This window comes from Salmo salar, chromosome ssa16, assembly GCF_905237065.1.
Source record: "Salmo salar chromosome ssa16, Ssal_v3.1, whole genome shotgun sequence".
NCBI lineage: Eukaryota > Metazoa > Chordata > Actinopteri > Salmoniformes > Salmonidae > Salmo > Salmo salar.
Window position 1 is genome coordinate 57678528 of NC_059457.1, and position 19563 is coordinate 57698090.

The window sequence follows — 19563 nt, forward strand, 5'->3', positions numbered from 1 at the left end:
TCGTTGAATCATCCCTCCAACCCTCACTCGTTAGAAACAGAGACAAAATAAAGAACATATCTGAAAAAACAAATTAGTATGAAGATGTTTGAGTATATGAATGCATGCCGTTTCACGTTTGAACGTAAACTAAATGTGTCCGTTTTTGAAACACCTGTTGTCAAGGCTCGAAACGAGAAGTTGCTTTTTAGGGTCAGTCGCTGCTAAAACAGGATATATCCAAGTTGAGTCCTCCACGCCCTCCAACTAACCATCAAACAGTCAACGCGTCAATACAAATACTAAGCTCAAATCCTATTACACCAACTGTGACGCTCGTCGGATGTGGCAGGGCTTGCAAACTATCACTGCCGCGAGCTTCCCAGTGACGCGAGCTTACCAGACGAGCTAAATGCCTTCTACGCTCGCTTTGAGGCAAGCAACACTGAACCATGCGAGAGAGCACCAGCTGTTCCGGACGACTGTGATCACGCTCTCCATAGCAGATGTGAGTAAGACCTTTAAAAACAGGTTAACATTCACAAACCAATTACCAGGACGCGTACTCAGAGCATGTGCTGACCAGCTGGAAAGTGTCTTCACTGACATTTTCAACCTCTCCCTGACTGAGTCTGTAATACCTACATGTTTCAGGCAGACCACCATAGTCCCTGTGCCCAAGAACGCCAAGGTAACCTGTCCAAATGAGTATCACCCCATAGCATTCACATCTGTAGCCATGAAATGCTTTGAAAGGTAGGTAATGGCTCAAACACCATTATCCCAGACAGCCTGGACCCACTCCAATTCGCATACCACCCCAACAGAGCCACAGATGACACAACCTCTATTGCACTCCACAGTGCCCTTTCCCAATTGGACAAAAGGAACACCGACGTGCCAATGCTGTTCATTGAGTACAGCTCAGCGTTCACCACCATAGGTCATAGGTCACTACAAGGTCATCACTAAGCTAAGGACCCCTGGGACTAAACACCTCCCCTCTGCAACTGGATCCTGGACTTCCTGACGGGTCGCACCCCCAGGTGGTTAAGGGATCTATTGTTGTCATGGTCCAAACACACCAAAAACAGTCGTGAAGAGGGCACGACGACGCCTCTCACCCTCAGGAGGCTGAAAAGATTTGGCAAGGCCCTGAAAAAGTTCTACAGCTGCACCATTGAGAGCATCGTGACTGGCTGCGTCACCGCTCGGTATGGCGCTTCAGAGGGTAGCGCGTACGGCCCCAGTACATCACTGGGGTCGAACGCCCTGCCATCCAGGACCTCTATACCAACCGAAGGCCCCACGTCATAGACTGTTCTCTCTGCTAACGCGCAGCAAACGGTAACGACGTCTGGAACCAACAGGATCCTGAACAGCTTCTACCCCCCCCAAAGCCATAAGACTGATAAATAGTTAACCAAATAGCTACCTGGACTATCTGCATTGACTCTTTTTTAACTTACTATCGTTTACCATGCTGTAGTTTACCACCTGTCACTTCATTCCTAGTTATATGTGCATACCTACCTCAATTAACTCGTACCCTGGCAGATCGACTTGGTACCGCTTGTATATCGTTATTTATTGTGTATCTATTATTATTTCTCTCTGCGTTGAAGGGAAAGGACCCGTAAGTCAGCATTTCACTGTTAGACCACACCGGTTGTTTACCAAGCATGTGATGAATAGAATTAGATTTCTATGGTGGTGGACTTACTTGTAAGGCTCTGCCACACTGTGGGACTTCACGTGGGAATACCAGTCCTTCTTCCAGCTGTAACACTTCCCACATACCTGATAGAACACAACACCAAACACAACACAGCTGTAACACTTCCCACATACCTGATAGAACCCTACACAGCTGTAACACTTCCCACATACCTGATAGAATATAACACCATTATAATTATTCCCCACCTGACACTGGAAGGGCTTGAGTCCCAGGTGTTTGTTCATGTGCTGCTGCAGGTCTTTGGCCTCAAAGAAACTCTTATCACAGCTGGAGGAGAGAAGGAGATACAGACCAGTCAGGACAGGCACTACATCACACACACACACACCACACACACACACAAAACATTAGGAACACCTTCCTAATATTGAGTTTCACCCCCTTTTGCCCTCAGAACAGCCTCAATTCGTTGAGGCATGGACTGTACAAGGTGTTGAAAGCGTTCCACAGGGATGCTGATCAATGTTGACTCCAATGATTCCCACAGTTGGCTGCTAGTGGATCTCTACTTCAAATAGCTCGTTCCATCTCTTTAGACCGGGCAGAGAACGGGCGGCGGGCGACTGGGCAGAGAACGGGCGGCGGGCGACTGGGCAGAGATCGGGCGGCGGGCGACTGGGCAGAGAACGGGCGGCGGGCGACTGGGCAGAGACCGGGCAGAGAACGGGCGGTGGCGCCGGGCGGCGGGCGACTGGGCAGAGAACGGGCGGCGGGCGACTGGGCAGAGAACGGGCGACTGGGCAGAGAACGGGCGGCGGGCGACTGGGCAGAGAACGGGCTGGGCAGAGAACGGGCGGCGGGCGACTGGGCAGAGATCGGGCGGCGGGCGACTGGGCAGAGAACGGGCGGCGGGCGACTGGGCAGAGATCGGGCGGCGGGCGACTGGGCAGAGAACGGGCGGCGGGCGACTGGGCAGAGAACGGGCGGCGGGCGACTGGGCAGAGAACGGGCGGCGGGCGACTGGGCAGAGAACGGGCGGCGGGCGACTGGGCAGAGAACGGGCGGCGGGCGACTGGGCAGAGAACGGGCGGCGGGCGACTGGGCAGAGAACGGGCGGCGGGCGACTGGGCAGAGAACGGGCGGCGGGCGACTGGGCAGAGAACGGGCGGCGGGCGACTGGGCAGAGAACGGGCGGCGGGCGACTGGGCAGAGAACGGGCGGCGGGCGACCGGGCAGAGATCGGGCGGCGGGCGACCGGGCAGAGATCGGGCGGCGGGCGACCGGGCAGAGATCGGGCGGCGGGCGACCGGGCAGAGAACGGGCGGCGGGCGGCCGGGCAGAGATCGGGCGGGCGACCGGGCAGGCCACTGCAGTAAACTGAATTCATGCTTGTGGAACCATTCCTGGACAATCCTAGCGTTGTGGCATGGGGCATCATCCTGCTGGAAAATAATCTATTCCCTGATGGACACACCGCTGACATGAAGGGAGGCATACGATTAGAAATGATGTTCAGATATCCTACGGCATTCAAGGGGCCCCAATGTGTGCCAAGGAAAAAACACCCCACACTAGGGGTGTCCCCACACATCTACCCCCACCTCACAGGCTATAGGATCTATAGGTCCCCCCACCACGTAGGCTATAGGATCTATAGGTCCCCCCACCACGTAGGCTACAGGTCCCCCCACCACGTAGGCTACAGGATCTATAGGTCCCCCCACCACGTAGGCTACAGGATCTATAGGTCCCCCCACCACGTAGGCTACAGGATCTATAGGTCCCCCCACCACGTAGGCTACAGGATCTATAGGTACCCCCACCACGTAGGCTATAGGATCTATAGGTCCCCCCACCACGTAGGCTACAGGATCTATAGGTCCCCCCACCACGTAGGCTACAGGATCTATAGTTACCCCCACCACGTAGGCTACAGGATCTATAGGTCCCCCCCACCACGTAGGCTACAGGATCTATAGGTCCCCCCACCACGTAGGCTATAGGATCTATAGTTACCCCCACCACGTAGGCTACAGGATCTATAGTTCCCCCCACCACGTAGGCTACAGGATCTATAGTTACCCCCCACCACGTAGGGCTACAGGATCTATAGGTCCCCCCCACCACGTAGGCTATAGGTCCCCCCACCACGTAGGCTATAGGTCCCCCCACCACGTAGGCTATAGGTCCCCCCACCACGTAGGCTATAGGTCCCCCCCACCACGTAGGCTATAGGTCCCCCCCACCACGTAGGCTATAGGTCCCCCCCACCACGTAGGCTATAGGTCCCCCCCACCACGTAGGCTATAGGTCCCCCCCACCACGTAGGCTATAGGGTCCCCCCACCACGTAGGCTATAGGTCCCCCCCACCACGTAGGCTATAGGTACCCCCCACCACGTAGGCTATAGGTCCCCCTACCACGTAGGCTACAGGATCTATAGGTACCCCCCACCACGTAGGCTACAGGATCTATAGGTACCCCCCACCACGTAGGCTACAGGATCTATAGGTACCCCCACCACGTAGGCTACAGGATCTATAGGTCCCCCCCACCACATAGGCTACAGGATCTATAGGTCCCCCCACCACGTAGGCTATAGGATCTATATGTACCCCCACCACGTAGGCTATAGGATCTATATGTACCCCCCACCACGTAGGCTATAGGATCTATAGGTCCCCCCACCACGTAGGCTATAGGATCTATAGGTCCCCCCACCACGTAGGCTACAGGATCTATAGGTTCCCCCACCACGTAGGCTATAGGATCTATAGGTACCCCCACCACGTAGGCTACAGGTACCCCCACCACGTAGGCTACAGGTACCCCCACCACGTAGGCTATAGGTACCCCCACCACGTAGGCTACAGGTACCCCCACCACGTAGGCTACAGGTACCCCCACCACGTAGGCTATAGGATCTATAGGTACCCCCACCACGTAGACTATAGGATCTATAGGTACCCCCACCACGTAGACTATAGGATCTATAGGTACCCCCCACCACGTAGGCTACAGGATCTATAGTTACCCCCACCACGTAGGCTACAGGATCTATAGGTACCCCCCACCACGTAGGCTATAGGTACCCCCACCACGTAGGCTACAGGATCTATAGGTACCCCCACCACGTAGGCTACAGGATCTATAGGTACACCCACCACGTAGGCTACAGGATCTATAGGTCCCCCCACCACGTAGGCTATAGGATCTATAGGTACCCCCACCACGTAGTCTACAGGATCTATAGGTACCCCCACCACGTAGTCTACAGGATCTATAGGTCCCCCCACCACGTAGGCTATAGGATCTATAGGTCCCCCCACCACGTAGGCTATAGGATCTATAGGTACCCCCACCACGTAGGCTATAGGATCTATAGGTCCCCCCCACCACGTAGGCTATAGGATCTATAGGTCCCCCCACCACGTAGGCTACAGGATCTATAGGTACCCCCACCACGTAGGCTACAGGATCTATAGGTACCCCCACCACGTAGGCTATAGGATCTATAGGTACCCCCACCACGTAGGCTATAGGATCTATAGGTACCCCCATCCCCACCCATCTAGCCTACAGGGTGGAGGTACCTATAGATCCTATAGCCTACAGGGTTGCAGGAATGTCCACCAGAGTTGTCGCCAGAGAATTTAAATGTTAATTTCTCTACCATAAGCCACCTCCAACATTGTTTTAGAGAATTTGGCAGTAGGTCCAACCGGCCTCACAACCGCAGACCAGGTGTAACCACGCCAGCCCAGGACCTCCACATCCAGCATCTTCACCTGTGGAATCGTCTGAGACCAGCCACCCAGACAGCTGATCAAACTGTGGGGTTTTGCACAACCAAAGAACTTCTGCACAAACTGTCAGAAACCGTCTCAGGGAAGCTCATCTGCGTGCTCGTTCACCTTCACCAGGGTCTTGACCTGACTGCAGATCGGCGTCGTAACCGACATCAGTGGGGAAATGTTCACCTTCGATGGTCAAGCAATTTTAACAGCAATTTATTTAGAGCCTATTAATGTTAAAATAAACTACGCTGTGTGGAATTATTCTCCATGTATAATTGTTATACACAAAACAAAACAGGTTAATTTTCTTGAATCATTCAATATTGCATTTCCATTGGCCCGTTGTATTGGCACAATGAAATGTGACTTTTGTTGGTTTTTAACATTTAGCCAATCATACTCTAGTTAAACCAACGATTAGAATTAAATAATATGGAAAATTGTTTTAAATCCCATAGCCTGTTTTGAAGGCCGAGGGTGCGGCAAATAGTCAATCATATAAATGATTATAGAGTTGCGAATGAAAGAGAGGGGCCCAGCGAGGCATATCGCAGTATTTCAAACTACAATTGCAGGAAAACATCGTTTGGAAAGCAATTGGCAACTGCTTCAAAGAGAAGACAATGAAAAGACTAATCTGTCTTTTAGTTCTCAAAATGTTCAACTTAATTGAGCGAATATTATCTTCACAGGGTCAGTGCCGTTTGCCCCTCGTCTTCATCACAGGGTCAGTGCCGTTTGCCCCTCGTCTTCATCACAGGGTCAGTGCCGTTTGCCTCGTCTTCGTCACAGGGTCAGTGCCGTTTGCCCCCCGTCTTCGTCACAGGGTCAGTGCCGTTTGCCTCGTCTTCGTCACAGGGTCAGTGCCGTTTTCCCCCCGTCTTCGTCACAGGGTCAGTGCCGTTTGCCCTCGTCTTCGTCACAGGGTCAGTGCCGTTTGCCCCCGTCTTCATCACAGGGTCAGTGCCGTTTGCCTCGTCTTCATCACAGGGTCAGTGCCGTTTGCCTCGTCTTCATCACAGGGTCAGTGCCGTTTGCCCTCGTCTTCGTCACAGGGTCAGTGCCGTTTGCCTCGTCTTCGTCACAGGGTCAGTGCCGTTTTCCCCCCGTCTTCGCCACAGGGTCAGTGCCGTTTGCCCCGTCTTCGCCACAGGGTCAGTGCCGTTTGCCTCGTCTTCATCACAGGGTCAGTGCCGTTTGCCCTCGTCTTCATCACAGGGTCAGTGCCGTTTGCCTCGTCTTCATCACAGGGTCAGTGCCGTTTGCCCTCGTCTTCATCACAGGGTCAGTGCCGTTTGCCCCCGTCTTCGCCACAGGGTCAGTGCCGTTTGCCTCGTCTTCGTCACAGGGTCAGTGCCGTTTGCCCCCCGTCTTCATCACAGGGTCAGTGCCGTTTGCCTCGTCTTCATCACAGGGTCAGTGCCGTTTGCCCCGTCTTCATCACAGGGTCAGTGCCGTTTGCCCCCGTCTTCATCACAGGGTCAGTGCCGTTTGCCCCCGTCTTCGCCACAGGGTCAGTGCCGTTTGCCTCGTCTTCATCACAGGGTCAGTGCCGTTTGCCCCCGTCTTCATCACAGGATCAGTGCCGTTTGCCCCCCGTCTTCATCACAGGGTCAGTGCCGTTTGCCTCGTCTTCATCACAGGGTCAGTGCCGTTTGCCTCGTCTTCATCACAGGGTCAGTGCCGTTTGCCTCGTCTTCATCACAGGGTCAGTGCCGTTTGCCTCGTCTTCATCACAGGGTCAGTGCCGTTTGCCCCCCGTCTTCATCACAGGGTCAGTGCCGTTTGCCCCCCGTCTTCATCACAGGGTCAGTGCCGTTTGCCCCCGTCTTCATCACAGGGTCAGTGCCGTATGCCCCCCGTCTTCGTCACAGGGTCAGTGCCGTTTGCCTCGTCTTCGTCACAGGGTCAGTGCCGTATGCCCCTCGTCTTCGTCACAGGGTCAGTGCCGTATGCCCCCGTCTTCATCACAGGGTCAGTGCCGTTTGCCCCCGTCTTCATCACAGGGTCAGTGCCGTTTGCCCTCGTCTTCGTCACAGGGTCAGTGCCTTATGCCTCGTCTTCGTCACAGGGTCAGTGCCGTTTGCCTCGTCTTCATCACAGGGTCAGTGCCGTTTGCCCCCGTCTTCATCACAGGGTCAGTGCCGTTTGCCCCCGTCTTCATCACAGGGTCAGTGCCGTTTGCCCCCGTCTTCATCACAGGGTCAGTGCCGTTTGCCCCCGTCTTCATCACAGGGTCAGTGCCGTTTGCCCCCGTCTTCATCACAGGGTCAGTGCCGTTTGCCCCCGTCTTCATCACAGGGTCAGTGCCGTTTGCCCCCGTCTTCATCACAGGGTCAGTGCCGTTTGCCCCTCGTCTTCGCCACAGGGTCAGTGCCGTATGCCCCCGTCTTCATCACAGGGTCAGTGCCGTTTGCCCCCGTCTTCATCACAGGGTCAGTGCCGTTTGCCCCCAGTCTTCATCACAGGGTCAGTGCCGTTTGCCCCCCGTCTTCGCCACAGGGTCAGTGCCGTTTGCCTCGTCTTCATCACAGGGTCAGTGCCGTATGCCCCCCGTCTTCATCACAGGGTCAGTGCCGTTTGCCCCCCGTCTTCGCCACAGGGTCAGTGCCGTTTGCCCCCCGTCTTCGTCACAGGGTCAGTGCCGTTTGCCTCGTCTTCATCTTAATTTACTCTGATTGAAGTGAATTTAACAGGTGACATCAATAAGGGATCATATCTTTCACCTGGATTCAACTGGTCATTATGTCATGGAAAGAGCAGGTGTTCTTAATGTTTTGTACATAGCGACAGACGATATTGCTCACACACCTAAAATAAACAGCTGGCAGAGAGGAATGAGCATACACACACAGACATGACAAAACCTCTCTGACAGACACACACACGAAAAGACAAAACTCACCCACTCAGATAAACCTACTTAATCCAAATGAATGTATGAGACTGAGGAGAGAGAAGCAGGTCCTTACTGATTACAGGGGAACCCTCGTACGTCAGGTTTGGGCTGGTGTCTCTTTAAGTGTTTACTCAGACCAGAGGCTCGGTGGAAGGACCTCCCACACTGGGTACAGAGATACTTAGATTCACCTGGAAGACATTTAACAGAGATATTATTAACAGAGATACTAGATTCACCTGGAAGATATTTAACAGAGATATTATTAACAGAGATACTTAGATTCACCTGGAAGATATTTAACAGAGATACTTAGATTCACCTGGAAGATATTTAACAGAGATACTTAGATTCACCTGGAAGATATTTAACAGAGATACTTAGATTCACCTGGAAGATATTTAACAGAGATACTTAGATTCACCTGGAAGATATTTAACAGAGATACTTAGATTCACCTGGAAGATATTTAACAGAGATATTATTACCAGAGATACTTAGATTCACCAAACCAAGGACTTCTGTATTGAGTGAACAGTATAGTATGACACCCCTTATCGTGACGTACCACACTGGCTCTTTCTACCAAATATGGTGGATGCCTAGTCAGGCCAACGCAGAACAACTCTGCTTCTGCAGCTCAACGGCCTCCATAGTGTGAAAGCTGGTGTGAGGATAATGTTGTATATTGTCCCTGTGCGAATACTGGCGCCTGAGGATAATGTTGTATATTGTCCCTGTGCGAATACTGGCGCCTGAGGATAATGTTGTATATTGTCCCTGTGCGAATACTGGCGCCTGAGGATAATGTTGTATATTGTCCCTGTGCGAATACTGGCGCCTGAGAATAATGTTGTATATTGTCCCTGTGCGAATACTGGCGCCTGAGGATAATGTTGTATATTGTCCCTGTGCGAATACTGGCGCCTGAGGATAATGTTGTATATTGTCCCTGTGCGAATACTGGCGCCTGAGGATAATGTTGTATATTGTCCCTGTGCGAATACTGGCGCCTGAGGATAATGTTGTATATTGTCCCTGTGCGAATACTGGCGCCTGAGGATAATGTTGTATATTGTACCTGTGCGAATACTGGCGCCTGAGGATAATGTTGTATATTGTACCTGTGCGAATACTGGTGTGAGGATAATGTTGTATATTGTACCTGTGTGAATACTGGCGTCTGAGGATAATGTTGTAGTGTACCTGTGTGAATACTGGCGTCTGAGGATAATGTTATATTGTACCTGTGTGAATACTGACGTCTGAGGATAATGTTGTATATTGTACCTGTGTGAATACTGACGTCTGAGGATAATGTTGTATATTGTACCTGTGTGAATACTGACGTCTGAGGATAATGTTGTATATTGTACCTGTGTGAATACTGACGTCTGAGGATAATGTTGTATATTGTACCTGTGTGAATACTGACGTCTGAGGATAATGTTGTATATTGTACCTGTGTGAATACTGACGTCTGAGGATAATGTTGTATATTGTACCTGTGTGAATACTGACGTCTGAGGATAATGTTGTATATTGTACCTGTGTGAATACTGACGTCTGAGGATAATGTTGTATATTGTACCTGTGTGAATACTGACGTCTGAGGATAATGTTGTATATTGTACCTGTGTGAATACTGGTGTGTTCCTCCAGACTTCTCTTACTAACGAAGGATTTGTCACAGAGCAAACAGTGAAATTGTTTAGCAGCGTCGTGAAGAGCTCTGTGCATCTTCAGGCTGTGTTTGTGAGCAAACGTCTTCCCACAGACCCTGCAGGAGTGGGGCCGCACCCCTGTGGAAACAACAACAACATTAGGCTAGGATCCACAACCCATTGTGGGTAATAGAGGCAATACTGCTTTAAAAAAAGGGCAACTTCAAATTGAGGTGATATATGCAGTGTTTTATGCAGTGAATAGAATTTCTGTGATTGCAGGAACATTGCCTTTAAAAAGGCAGAAGCCTAAAACCCGCCATAGAATTGAATCCTTAAAATCAATAATAATAATAATAATAATAATAATAAAGCCACATCAATGCAGAATTCTACATTTCTCACACAGGAAAAAAATATATATTTAACTATCTTGCTTGCATTGCGTAAAAACGCAGACGTAAAATGTTTCTTATTGTCATTTCTGCTCTGCTTCAGACTAAATTTTGTGCTTCAGTTGCGTTTCTCCAAATCAGACGAGAAACTTTCGCCCTCGTCGTCAGACCAATCAAATTCCCGCATTCACAAACAGGCATTCGATCAGGAGACAGCGCTCTGACCGATTAGCAGAGAGGAAGAGACGATAGTAAAACTACCCGGAGAAAGTACATCAAGTTAAAAACGCTAAGATTTAAGTTTAAGCGAAACATTAGGAAATGTAGCTGGCTGTATTCGTTTGATAGTAAACATACGAAATCTGACAGAATATTAATGCATTTTAAGCCTAAAAACACAGATGAAATGGTTTAAAAAAACAGATATGTTTTTTGATGGTCTGTGTTTTGAAAAGAAATGCTGATTTCGGAAAGTTTAACGTGACCCCTGATAACAACAACAACAGATTGGTATTTATAGAGGCGCTTTTACCACCTTGAGAGCTGGTGGAAACTGACCAGTGTGGTTCAGCATGTGGATCCTCAGAGAATACAGCTTAGGAAGAGTCTTTCCACAGATGTCACAGACAAACTCTCTCTTGGTGCGTCCCTTGGCTCTGCCGTCCACCTCGAGGCCCTCTTCACCGTGGGGCTGGGGGACCCTGACCAGGGTGGGCCTCTGACTCTTCTGGTGCTTGTGTCTGGCCAGATGGGCCCTCAGAGAGGCAGCGTACTGGAACTCCTTGTTACATAACTAGAGGAGAAAGAAGAAATTGTAGTGGGCATTGCAGTCAGGTGAGACCACACAGCAGGGATGGATCATCAACTACATTCAGCTGCGGGACCAATTTGTTTTGGTCGGGGGGGGCCAGAACATAATTACAAATCATTTGTAAACTGCAAATTTAAACGCAAAAAATCCCAAAACGGATATATTTCACTAAAACATAATACTTTCAAACCTTGCTTACCCTGAGTGTACAAAACATTAAGAACACCTGCTCTTTCCATGACATAATGACCAGGTGAATCCAGGTGAAAGATATGATCCCTTATTGATGTCACCTGTTAAATCCACTTCAATCAGTGTAGATGAAGGAGGAGGAGACATGGTTAAAAAAATGATTTTTAAGCCTTGAGACATGGATTGTGTCTGTGTGCCATTCAGAGATTTAAGTGTCTTTGAACGGGGTATGGGAGTAGGTGCCTGGCGCACCGGTTTGTGTCAAGAACTGCAACGCTGCTGGGTTTTTCCACACTCAACAGTTTCCCGTGTTTATCAAGAATGGTCCACCACCCAAAGGACATCCAGCCAACTGGACACAAATGTTGGAAGCTTTGGAGTCAAAATGGACCAGCATCCCTGTGGAACGCTGTCGACACCTTGTAGAGTTCATGTCGGTAGCGTAGCCTAGTGGTTAGAGCGTTGGACTAGTAACCGAAAGGTTGCAAGTTCGAATCCCCGAGCTGACAAGGTACAAATCTGTCGTTCTGCCCCCTGAACAAGGCAGTTAACCCACTGTTCCTAGGCCGTCATTGAAAATAAGAATTTGTTCTTTAACTGACTTGCCAAGTTAAATAAAAAAAGGTTAAAAAAATAAATAATAATAATAACAAAATCCTGACAAATTGAGGCTAGTCTGAGTGCAAAAGGAAGAGGGAGGTTTCAACTCAATATTAGGAAGGGGTCTAGCTAGCACTAAACAGATAACATTATCAAACAAGTCCTGTTTCCAATGTGAATGAAGAGACTACCTGGGGATGCTGTGTAGTTACTGTTAATAAGTCATTGACAGCGTCATGGTCCAAAAGGACCAATTACTGCCCTCCGTAATATTACAGTGCTGTACCCCGGGCGCCGTGGATGTGGATTATGGCAGCCCCCCCCCCCTCTGATTCAGAGGGCTTGGGTTAAATGTGGATTATGGCAGCCCCCCCCTCTGATTCAGAGGGCTTGGGTTAAATGAGGAAGATGCATTCATTTGTACAACTGACTAGGTATCGCCCCCCTTTCACTCCGTAATGTTACATCTCATCACACTCAAACAATCTCTCTATATAATGCGTGGGAAAACTTTGGAACAGATTTCCTAAATTAAAATCACTTATATATAAAAAATATATCTATTTATAAATAAACTTTTTTTATTCTATATAGAATCAAAAAAAGGTTTTTATATATTATAGAATCAAAAAAAGGTTTGTGTATATACATTATACATAGATAGATAGATATAAACCTTTTTTTCCTGCTCAGAAAACTTGGGGGGGGGGGAGCAAATAAAATGACCCGCAGGCCGCCAATAGGGGAACCCCGCCATACACGGTCATGATAGATCATTCAGAGACGTTATAGTGCTGTCACATGTTCACTCAGAACTACGTCACCTCTAAAGGACCACTGGCTGCCAGTCATACATGACTCAGACCACAGTGTCTCCCGGCCCCTCCTGTCTCACAGACACAGACCTATTTAGAGGTACCACCACCACCACCACCACTACCACTACTGCTGCTACTACCACTACCACTGCTTCTACTGCTGCTACTACCAATACTACTACTGCTGCTACTACCAATACTACCACCACCACTACCACTACTGCTGCTGCTACTACTGCTGCTGCTGCTACTACCACTACCGCTACCACTACTGCTGCTACTACCACTACCACTACCACTGCTGCTACTACCACTACCACTACTACCACCACTACCACTGCTGCCACTGCCGCTGCTACCACCACTACCACTACCACCACCACTGCTACCACTGCTGCCACTACTGCTGCTGCTACCACCACACTGCCACCACTACCACTACTACCACTACCACTACTGCTGCTACTACTGCTGCTACTACTACTACTGCTGCTACTACCAATACTACTACTGCTGCTACTACCAATACTACCACTACTGCTACTACTACTACCAGTACTACCACCACTGCCGCTACTACCGCTGCTACCACTACTGCCACTACTACCAATACTACCACCACTGCCGCCACTACCACTACTACTACCACTACTACCACTACTACCACCACTGCCGCTACTACTGCTACTACTACTACCACCTCATCTGGAGAACAGTGTTGTTGGTACGTACACTACTACTACTACTATCATTACTACTACTACTACTAGCACCACCACTACCACTACTACTATCACTACCACTACCACTAGTACTATCACTACCACTAGTACTATCACTACCACTACCACTACTACCTCATCTAGAGAACAGTGTTGTTGGTACCTAAACTACATCTAGAGAACAGTGTTGTTGGTACCTACACTACCTCATCTGGAGAACAGTGTTGATGGTACATACACTACTACCTCATCTAAAGAACAGTGTTGTTGGTACATACACTACTACATCTAGAGAACAGTGTTGTTGGTACATACACTACTACATCTAGAGAACAGTGTTGTTGGTACCTACACTACTACATCTGGAGAACAGTGTTGTTGGTACCTACACTACTACATCTGGAGAACAGTGTTGTTGGTACCTACACTACTACATCTGGAGAACAGTGTTGTTGGTACCTACACTACTACATCTGGAGAACAGTGTTGTTGGTACGTACACTACATCTAGAGAACAGTGTTGTTGGTACCTAAACTACATCTGGAGAACAGTGTTGTTGGTACGTACACTACATCTAGAGAACAGTGTTGTTGGTACATACACTACTACATCTGGAGAACAGTGTTGTTGGTACCTACACTACACTTGTATCCTCTGGTCTTCTCGTGTTTGAGTGTGTGCATGATGAGAGCGTAGCGCCGGTGAAAGGACAGTCCACACTCTGAACAGGTGTGTTCTCCCTCCACCTCACTCCCTCCATCTGGCTGGGCGGGGCCTTGACCCGGCTCTGGCCCCTCCCCCACGGGCTGCTCTGTGATAGGTGCTCCATCTACAATGCCGTCCGGTGATAGGACGCCGTCAGTCTCTGTCTGGACAACATTCTCCATCCCTGCCACGGCAGCTTCCATCTCTTCAACTAGCCTCTTGGCGGGTCTACCCCTCTTCTTGAGGGTTTGGAAAAGAGATACAGAACAGTTATGATGGGTAACACACACACACAACCAGTCAAAAGTTAACCTCTCTGGGCTAGGCGGGACGAATTCGTCCCACCTACGTAACAGCCAGTTGAAGCCTGTGGCGCGATTTTCAAATACCTTAGAAATCCTATTACTTCAATTTCTCAAACATATGACTATTTTACAGCTATTTAAAGACAAGACTCTCGTTAATCTAACCACACTGTCCGATTTCAAAAAGGCTTTACAACGAAAGCAAAACATTAGATTATGTCAGCAGAGTACCAAGCCAGAAATAATCAGACACCCATTTTTCAAGCTAGCATATAATGTCACAAAAACCCAGAAGACAGCTAAATGCAGCACTCACCTTTGATGATCTTCATCAGATGACAACCCTAGGACATTATGTTATACAATACATGCATGTTTTGTTCAATCAAGTTCATATTTATATCAAAAACCAGCTTTTTACATTAGCATGTGACGTTCAGAACTAGCATACCCCCGCAAACTTCCGGGGAATTCTCTAACATTTTACTAAATTACTCACGATAAACGTTCACAAAAAGCATAACAATTATTTTAAGAATTATAGATACAGACCTCCTCTATGCACTCGATATGTCCGATTTTAAAATAGCTTTTTGGTGAAAGCACATTTTGCAATATTCTAAGTACATAGCCCAGCCATCACGGGCTAGCTATTTAGACACCCGGCAAGTTTAGCACTCACCAATATCAGGTTTACTATTATAAAACTTTGATTACCTTTTGTTGTCTTCGTCAGAATGCACTCCCAGGACTGCTACTTCAATAACAAATGTTGGTTTGGTCCAAAATAATCCATCGTTATATCCGAATAGCGGCATTTTGTTCGTGCGTCCCAGACACTATCTGAAATGGTAAATCAGGGTCGTGCGCATGGCGCAATTCGTGACAAAAAAAATCTAAATATTCCATTACCGTACTTCGAAGCATGTCAACCGCTGTTTAAAATCCATTTTTATGCCATTTTTCTCGTAAAAGAGCGATAATATTCCGACCGGGAATGTCCATTTAGCTAAACAGAGGAAAGTAAACAAAGCTTTCGGTCGACGCGGGCACGAGCCTGAGTCTCACAGTACTGTAACCAGCCACTACCCAAACGCGCTACTTTTTTTCAGCCAGAGCCTGCAAAGCCACGATTCAGCTTTTTACCGCCTTCTGAGACCCTATGGCAGCCGTAGGAAGTGTCACGGGACAGCTAAGATCCTCACTCTTCAATAAACGACACCTTGTCAGACAGGCCACTTCCTGCATGAAACCTCAGTTTTTTGCCTGCCAAATGAGTTCTGTCATACTCACAGACACCATTCAAACAGTTTTAGAAACTTTAGGGTGTTTTCTATCCATATGTAATAAGTATATGCATATTCTAGTTACTGGGTAGGAGTGGTAACCAGATTAAATCGGGTACGTTTTTTATCCGGCGGTGTAAATACTGCCCCCTAGCCCTAACAGGTTATCTTCTCTAGGGTAGGGGGCAGTATTTTGACGTCCGGATGAAAGGCGTGGCCGTAGTAAACTGCCTGCTACTCAGGCTCAGAAGGTAGGATATGCATATTATTAGTAGATTTGGATAGAAAACACTGAAGTTTCTAAAACTGTTTGAATGATGTCTGAGTATAACAGAACTCATATGGCAGGCCAAGCTGAGAAAAATCCAACCAGGAAGTGTGGAAATCTGAGGTTTGTAGTTTTTCAAGTGATTCTCTATACAGTATACAGTGACTTAGGGTTCATTTTGCACTTCCTAAGGCTTCCACTAGATGTCAACAGTCTTTAGAACCTTGTTTCATGCTTCTACTATTACTGGGGAGAGAATAAGAGCTGACAACAATTGGACTGGCTGAGACCAATGAGTTGTTTACTGCGACTCACGCAGGTGCACCGTTCCTTCTTTTTCCTCTGTAATGAATACGCTATTGTCCAGTTGGAATATTATCGAATATTTATGATAAAAAGACCCTAAGGATTGATTGTAAACATCGTTTGACATGTTTCTACGAACGGTAATGGAACTTTTGGACTTTTCGTCTAGGGTTTTGCGCTCGCGCATTGTGCCTTTGGAATAGTGATCTGAACGCGCAAACAAAACAGAGGTATTTGGACATAAATATGGAGCTTATCGAACAAAACTATCATTTGTTGTGGAAGTGGGAGTCCATTCCGACTAAGATCAGCAAAGGTAAGTGAAGGTTTATAATACTATTTCTGAGTTTTGTTGACTCCAGAACTTGGCGGGTAACTGTATAGCTTGCTTTGATGGCTGAGCTCTGTACTCATAATATTGAACAATGTGCTTTCGCCGTAAAGCTATTTTGAAATCTGACACAGCGGTTGCATTAAGGAGAAGTGCATCTATAATTCTTTCAATAACTGTTGAACTTTATCGAACAAAACATACATGTATTGTGTAACATTGAGTCCTGGGAGTGTCATCTGATGAAGATCATCAAAGGTTAGTGATTCATTTTAGCTGTATTTCTGGTTTTTGTGACGCCTCTCCTTGCTTGGAAAACGGCTGTGTGGTTTTTCATGTTTCGGCGCTGTCCTAACATAATCTAATGTTATGCTTTCGCCGTAAAGCCTTTTTGAAATCGGACAATGTGGTTAGATTAATGAGAAGTGTATCTTTAAAATGAGATATAATAGTTGTATGTTTGAGAAATTTGAATTATGAGATTTTTGTTGTTTTGAATTTGCCGCCCTGCTATTTCACTGGCTGTTGAATAGTGTGTCCCGCAGGTGAGACGGTGGCGTCCCACATACCCCAGAGAGGTTAAGTTTGGACACACCTACTCATTCAAGGCTTTTTCTTAATTTTAACTATTTTCTAGATTGTAGAGTAATAGTGAAGACATCAACACTGAAATAACACATATGGAATCATGTAGTTACCAAAAGTGTTAAACAAATCAAAATATATATTTTATATTCTTCAAAGTAGCCACCCTTTGCTTTGATGACAGCTTTGCACACTCTTGGCATTCTCTCAACCAGCTTCATGAGGTAGTCAACTGGAATGCCTTTCAATTAACAGGTGTGCCTTGTTAAAAGTTCATTTGTGGAATTTCTTTCCTTCTTAATGCATTTCAGCCAATCAGTTGTGTTGTGACAAGGTAGAGGTGGTATACAAAAGATAGCCTTATTTGGTAAAAGACCAAGTCCATATTATGTCAAGAACAGCTCAAATAAGCAAAGAGAAACAACAGTCCATCATTACTTTAAGACATGAAGGTCAGTCAATGCGGAACATTTCAAGAACTTTGATCGTTTCTTCAAATGCAGTTGCAAAATCCATCAAGTGCTATGATGAAACTGGCTCTTATGAGGACCGCCACAGGTAAGACCCAGAGCTACCTCTGCTGCAGAGGATAAGTTTAGAGTTACCAGCCTCAGAATATAAATAATAAGAAGAGACTTGCTTGGGCCAAGAAACACGAGCAATGGACATTAGACTGGTGGAAATCTGTCCTTTGGTCTGATGAGTCCAAATTTGAGATTTTTGGTTCCAACAGAGTGAAGGAAAACCAGCCAACAAGTGCTCAGCATATGTGGGAACTCATTCAAGACTGTTGGAAAAGCATTCCAGGTGAAGATGGTTGAGAGAATGCCAAGAGTGTGCAAAGCTGTCATCAAGTCAAAGGGTGGCTACTTTGAACAATCTCAAATATAAAATACACTTTTTTGGTTACTACATGATTCCATATGTGTTATTTCCTAGTTTTGATGTCTTCACTATTATTCTACGAGAGAGAGAGAGACATACACAAACAAGCGCAAAGACTGCTCTGCAAGACTAATGTATTATCCATGCACGAATCTATAGTGACTGTGATTCCGTTCAGTTTGTTTGTCTACAGCCTACCTTGGGGGTGCTGGGACGCTGTGGGGTCTGGGCTCCCTTCTTGTCCTCTCTGTCGTCCTCCAGCCCCATGTGTAGCCTAACGTACCCCCCCTCCCCCATGGAGCGCTGCCGTAGGCGTCTCTTATAGGGGTCATGGGTCCTCGGAACGTCCTCTGGCACCACTTCCTCCTCCTCGACAGGAGACTCTGGCTCCTCGATCACCTCCTGCTTCACCTTGGCAGGACGTCCTCTTTTCCTCTTGGGGGGTTGGGGAGCAGCAGGAGGCTGGGGTTCGGCCTGGGGTGCTGGATCTACCGTCTGGTGCGCCGATGCTGACGTCGTCGTCGTCTCCTCCTCCTCCTCCTCCTGGGGTGTTGGGTCCTCCTGGACTACAGGTGGCACTACAGCCAGATGGACCACCTCAGTAGGGGCCACCTTCCCTGGGTCCACGCTGATGAGGAAGGCCCCCGACTCCATGGAGAGGGAGTCCCCATCTCCGTCGTCTCCATCATCATGCAGCTGCTGCTGCTGCTGCTCCTCCAGGGCCAGACAGGCTGACACCACGGCCAGGGACTCAGTGGCTCCGGCCTGGCCGCTGTGGGTCACCACCGTCATGGTCTCCGCTTCTCCAGTAGGGGAGAAGAGGGTGACAGACTCGCCTACCCGGGCTTGGCTGCTGTGGGTGACTAGAGTCACCGTCTCTGACCCAGCTTCCCCAACCACGGTCATAGTCTCCTCTGGTTCACTTCCCAGAGCCTGGGTGACTACAGACGTCAGATCCCCTCTGAAGGACTCTGCTGTGTGGGCCATGACAGACAAGGAGTCCAGGTCGTCCCCTGTTCCAGCTAGCCCGGTATGAGTGACCACGGCATGGCCGTCGCTCCCGATGGTCATAATGTAGGCCCCGGGGTCTTCATTCAGGGCCTGTTGGGGTACAGGTTGGCTGGACACCACCGTGTGGATGTCTCCTTGCTGGTAGACCATCAGCTTCTGCTCCTCTACCTTCTTGTGGACGGACTCACAGATCTGAAGGACCTCTGCCATCAGAAGGTGTCGAGCCAGCGTGGCGACGTCGGCCATCACACAGAAGTTGAAGCAGAGGTTGGAGGTGTATGCAAACTCTAGCAGGGGGAGGAAACTGACCTTGCTGAAACCT

General features: G+C 48.4%; 1 protein-coding gene across 3 annotated transcripts in view; it reads right to left on the reverse strand.

The window, feature by feature from the left end:
• Positions 1-19563, reverse strand: part of zbtb11 (zinc finger and BTB domain containing 11) — a 34078-nt gene that overhangs the window by 5328 nt on the left and 9187 nt on the right. The window contains exons 4-10 of one of the 3 annotated variants that reach the window (XM_045697483.1): positions 18429-19561; positions 14198-14503; positions 10974-11208; positions 9991-10158; positions 8430-8547; positions 1906-1987; positions 1703-1779 (exon numbers count right to left, since the gene is read on the reverse strand). In XM_045697483.1, the coding sequence (XP_045553439.1) occupies positions 1703-1779; positions 1906-1987; positions 8430-8547; positions 9991-10158; positions 10974-11208; positions 14198-14503; positions 18429-19561 (2119 nt within the window). Of the gene's footprint in view, positions 1-1702; positions 1780-1905; positions 1988-8429; positions 8548-8841; positions 9948-9990; positions 10159-10973; positions 11209-14197; positions 14504-18428; positions 19562-19563 lie in introns of those variants that run through there. The other 2 variants (XM_045697481.1, XM_045697480.1) reach the window with 2 other exon arrangements.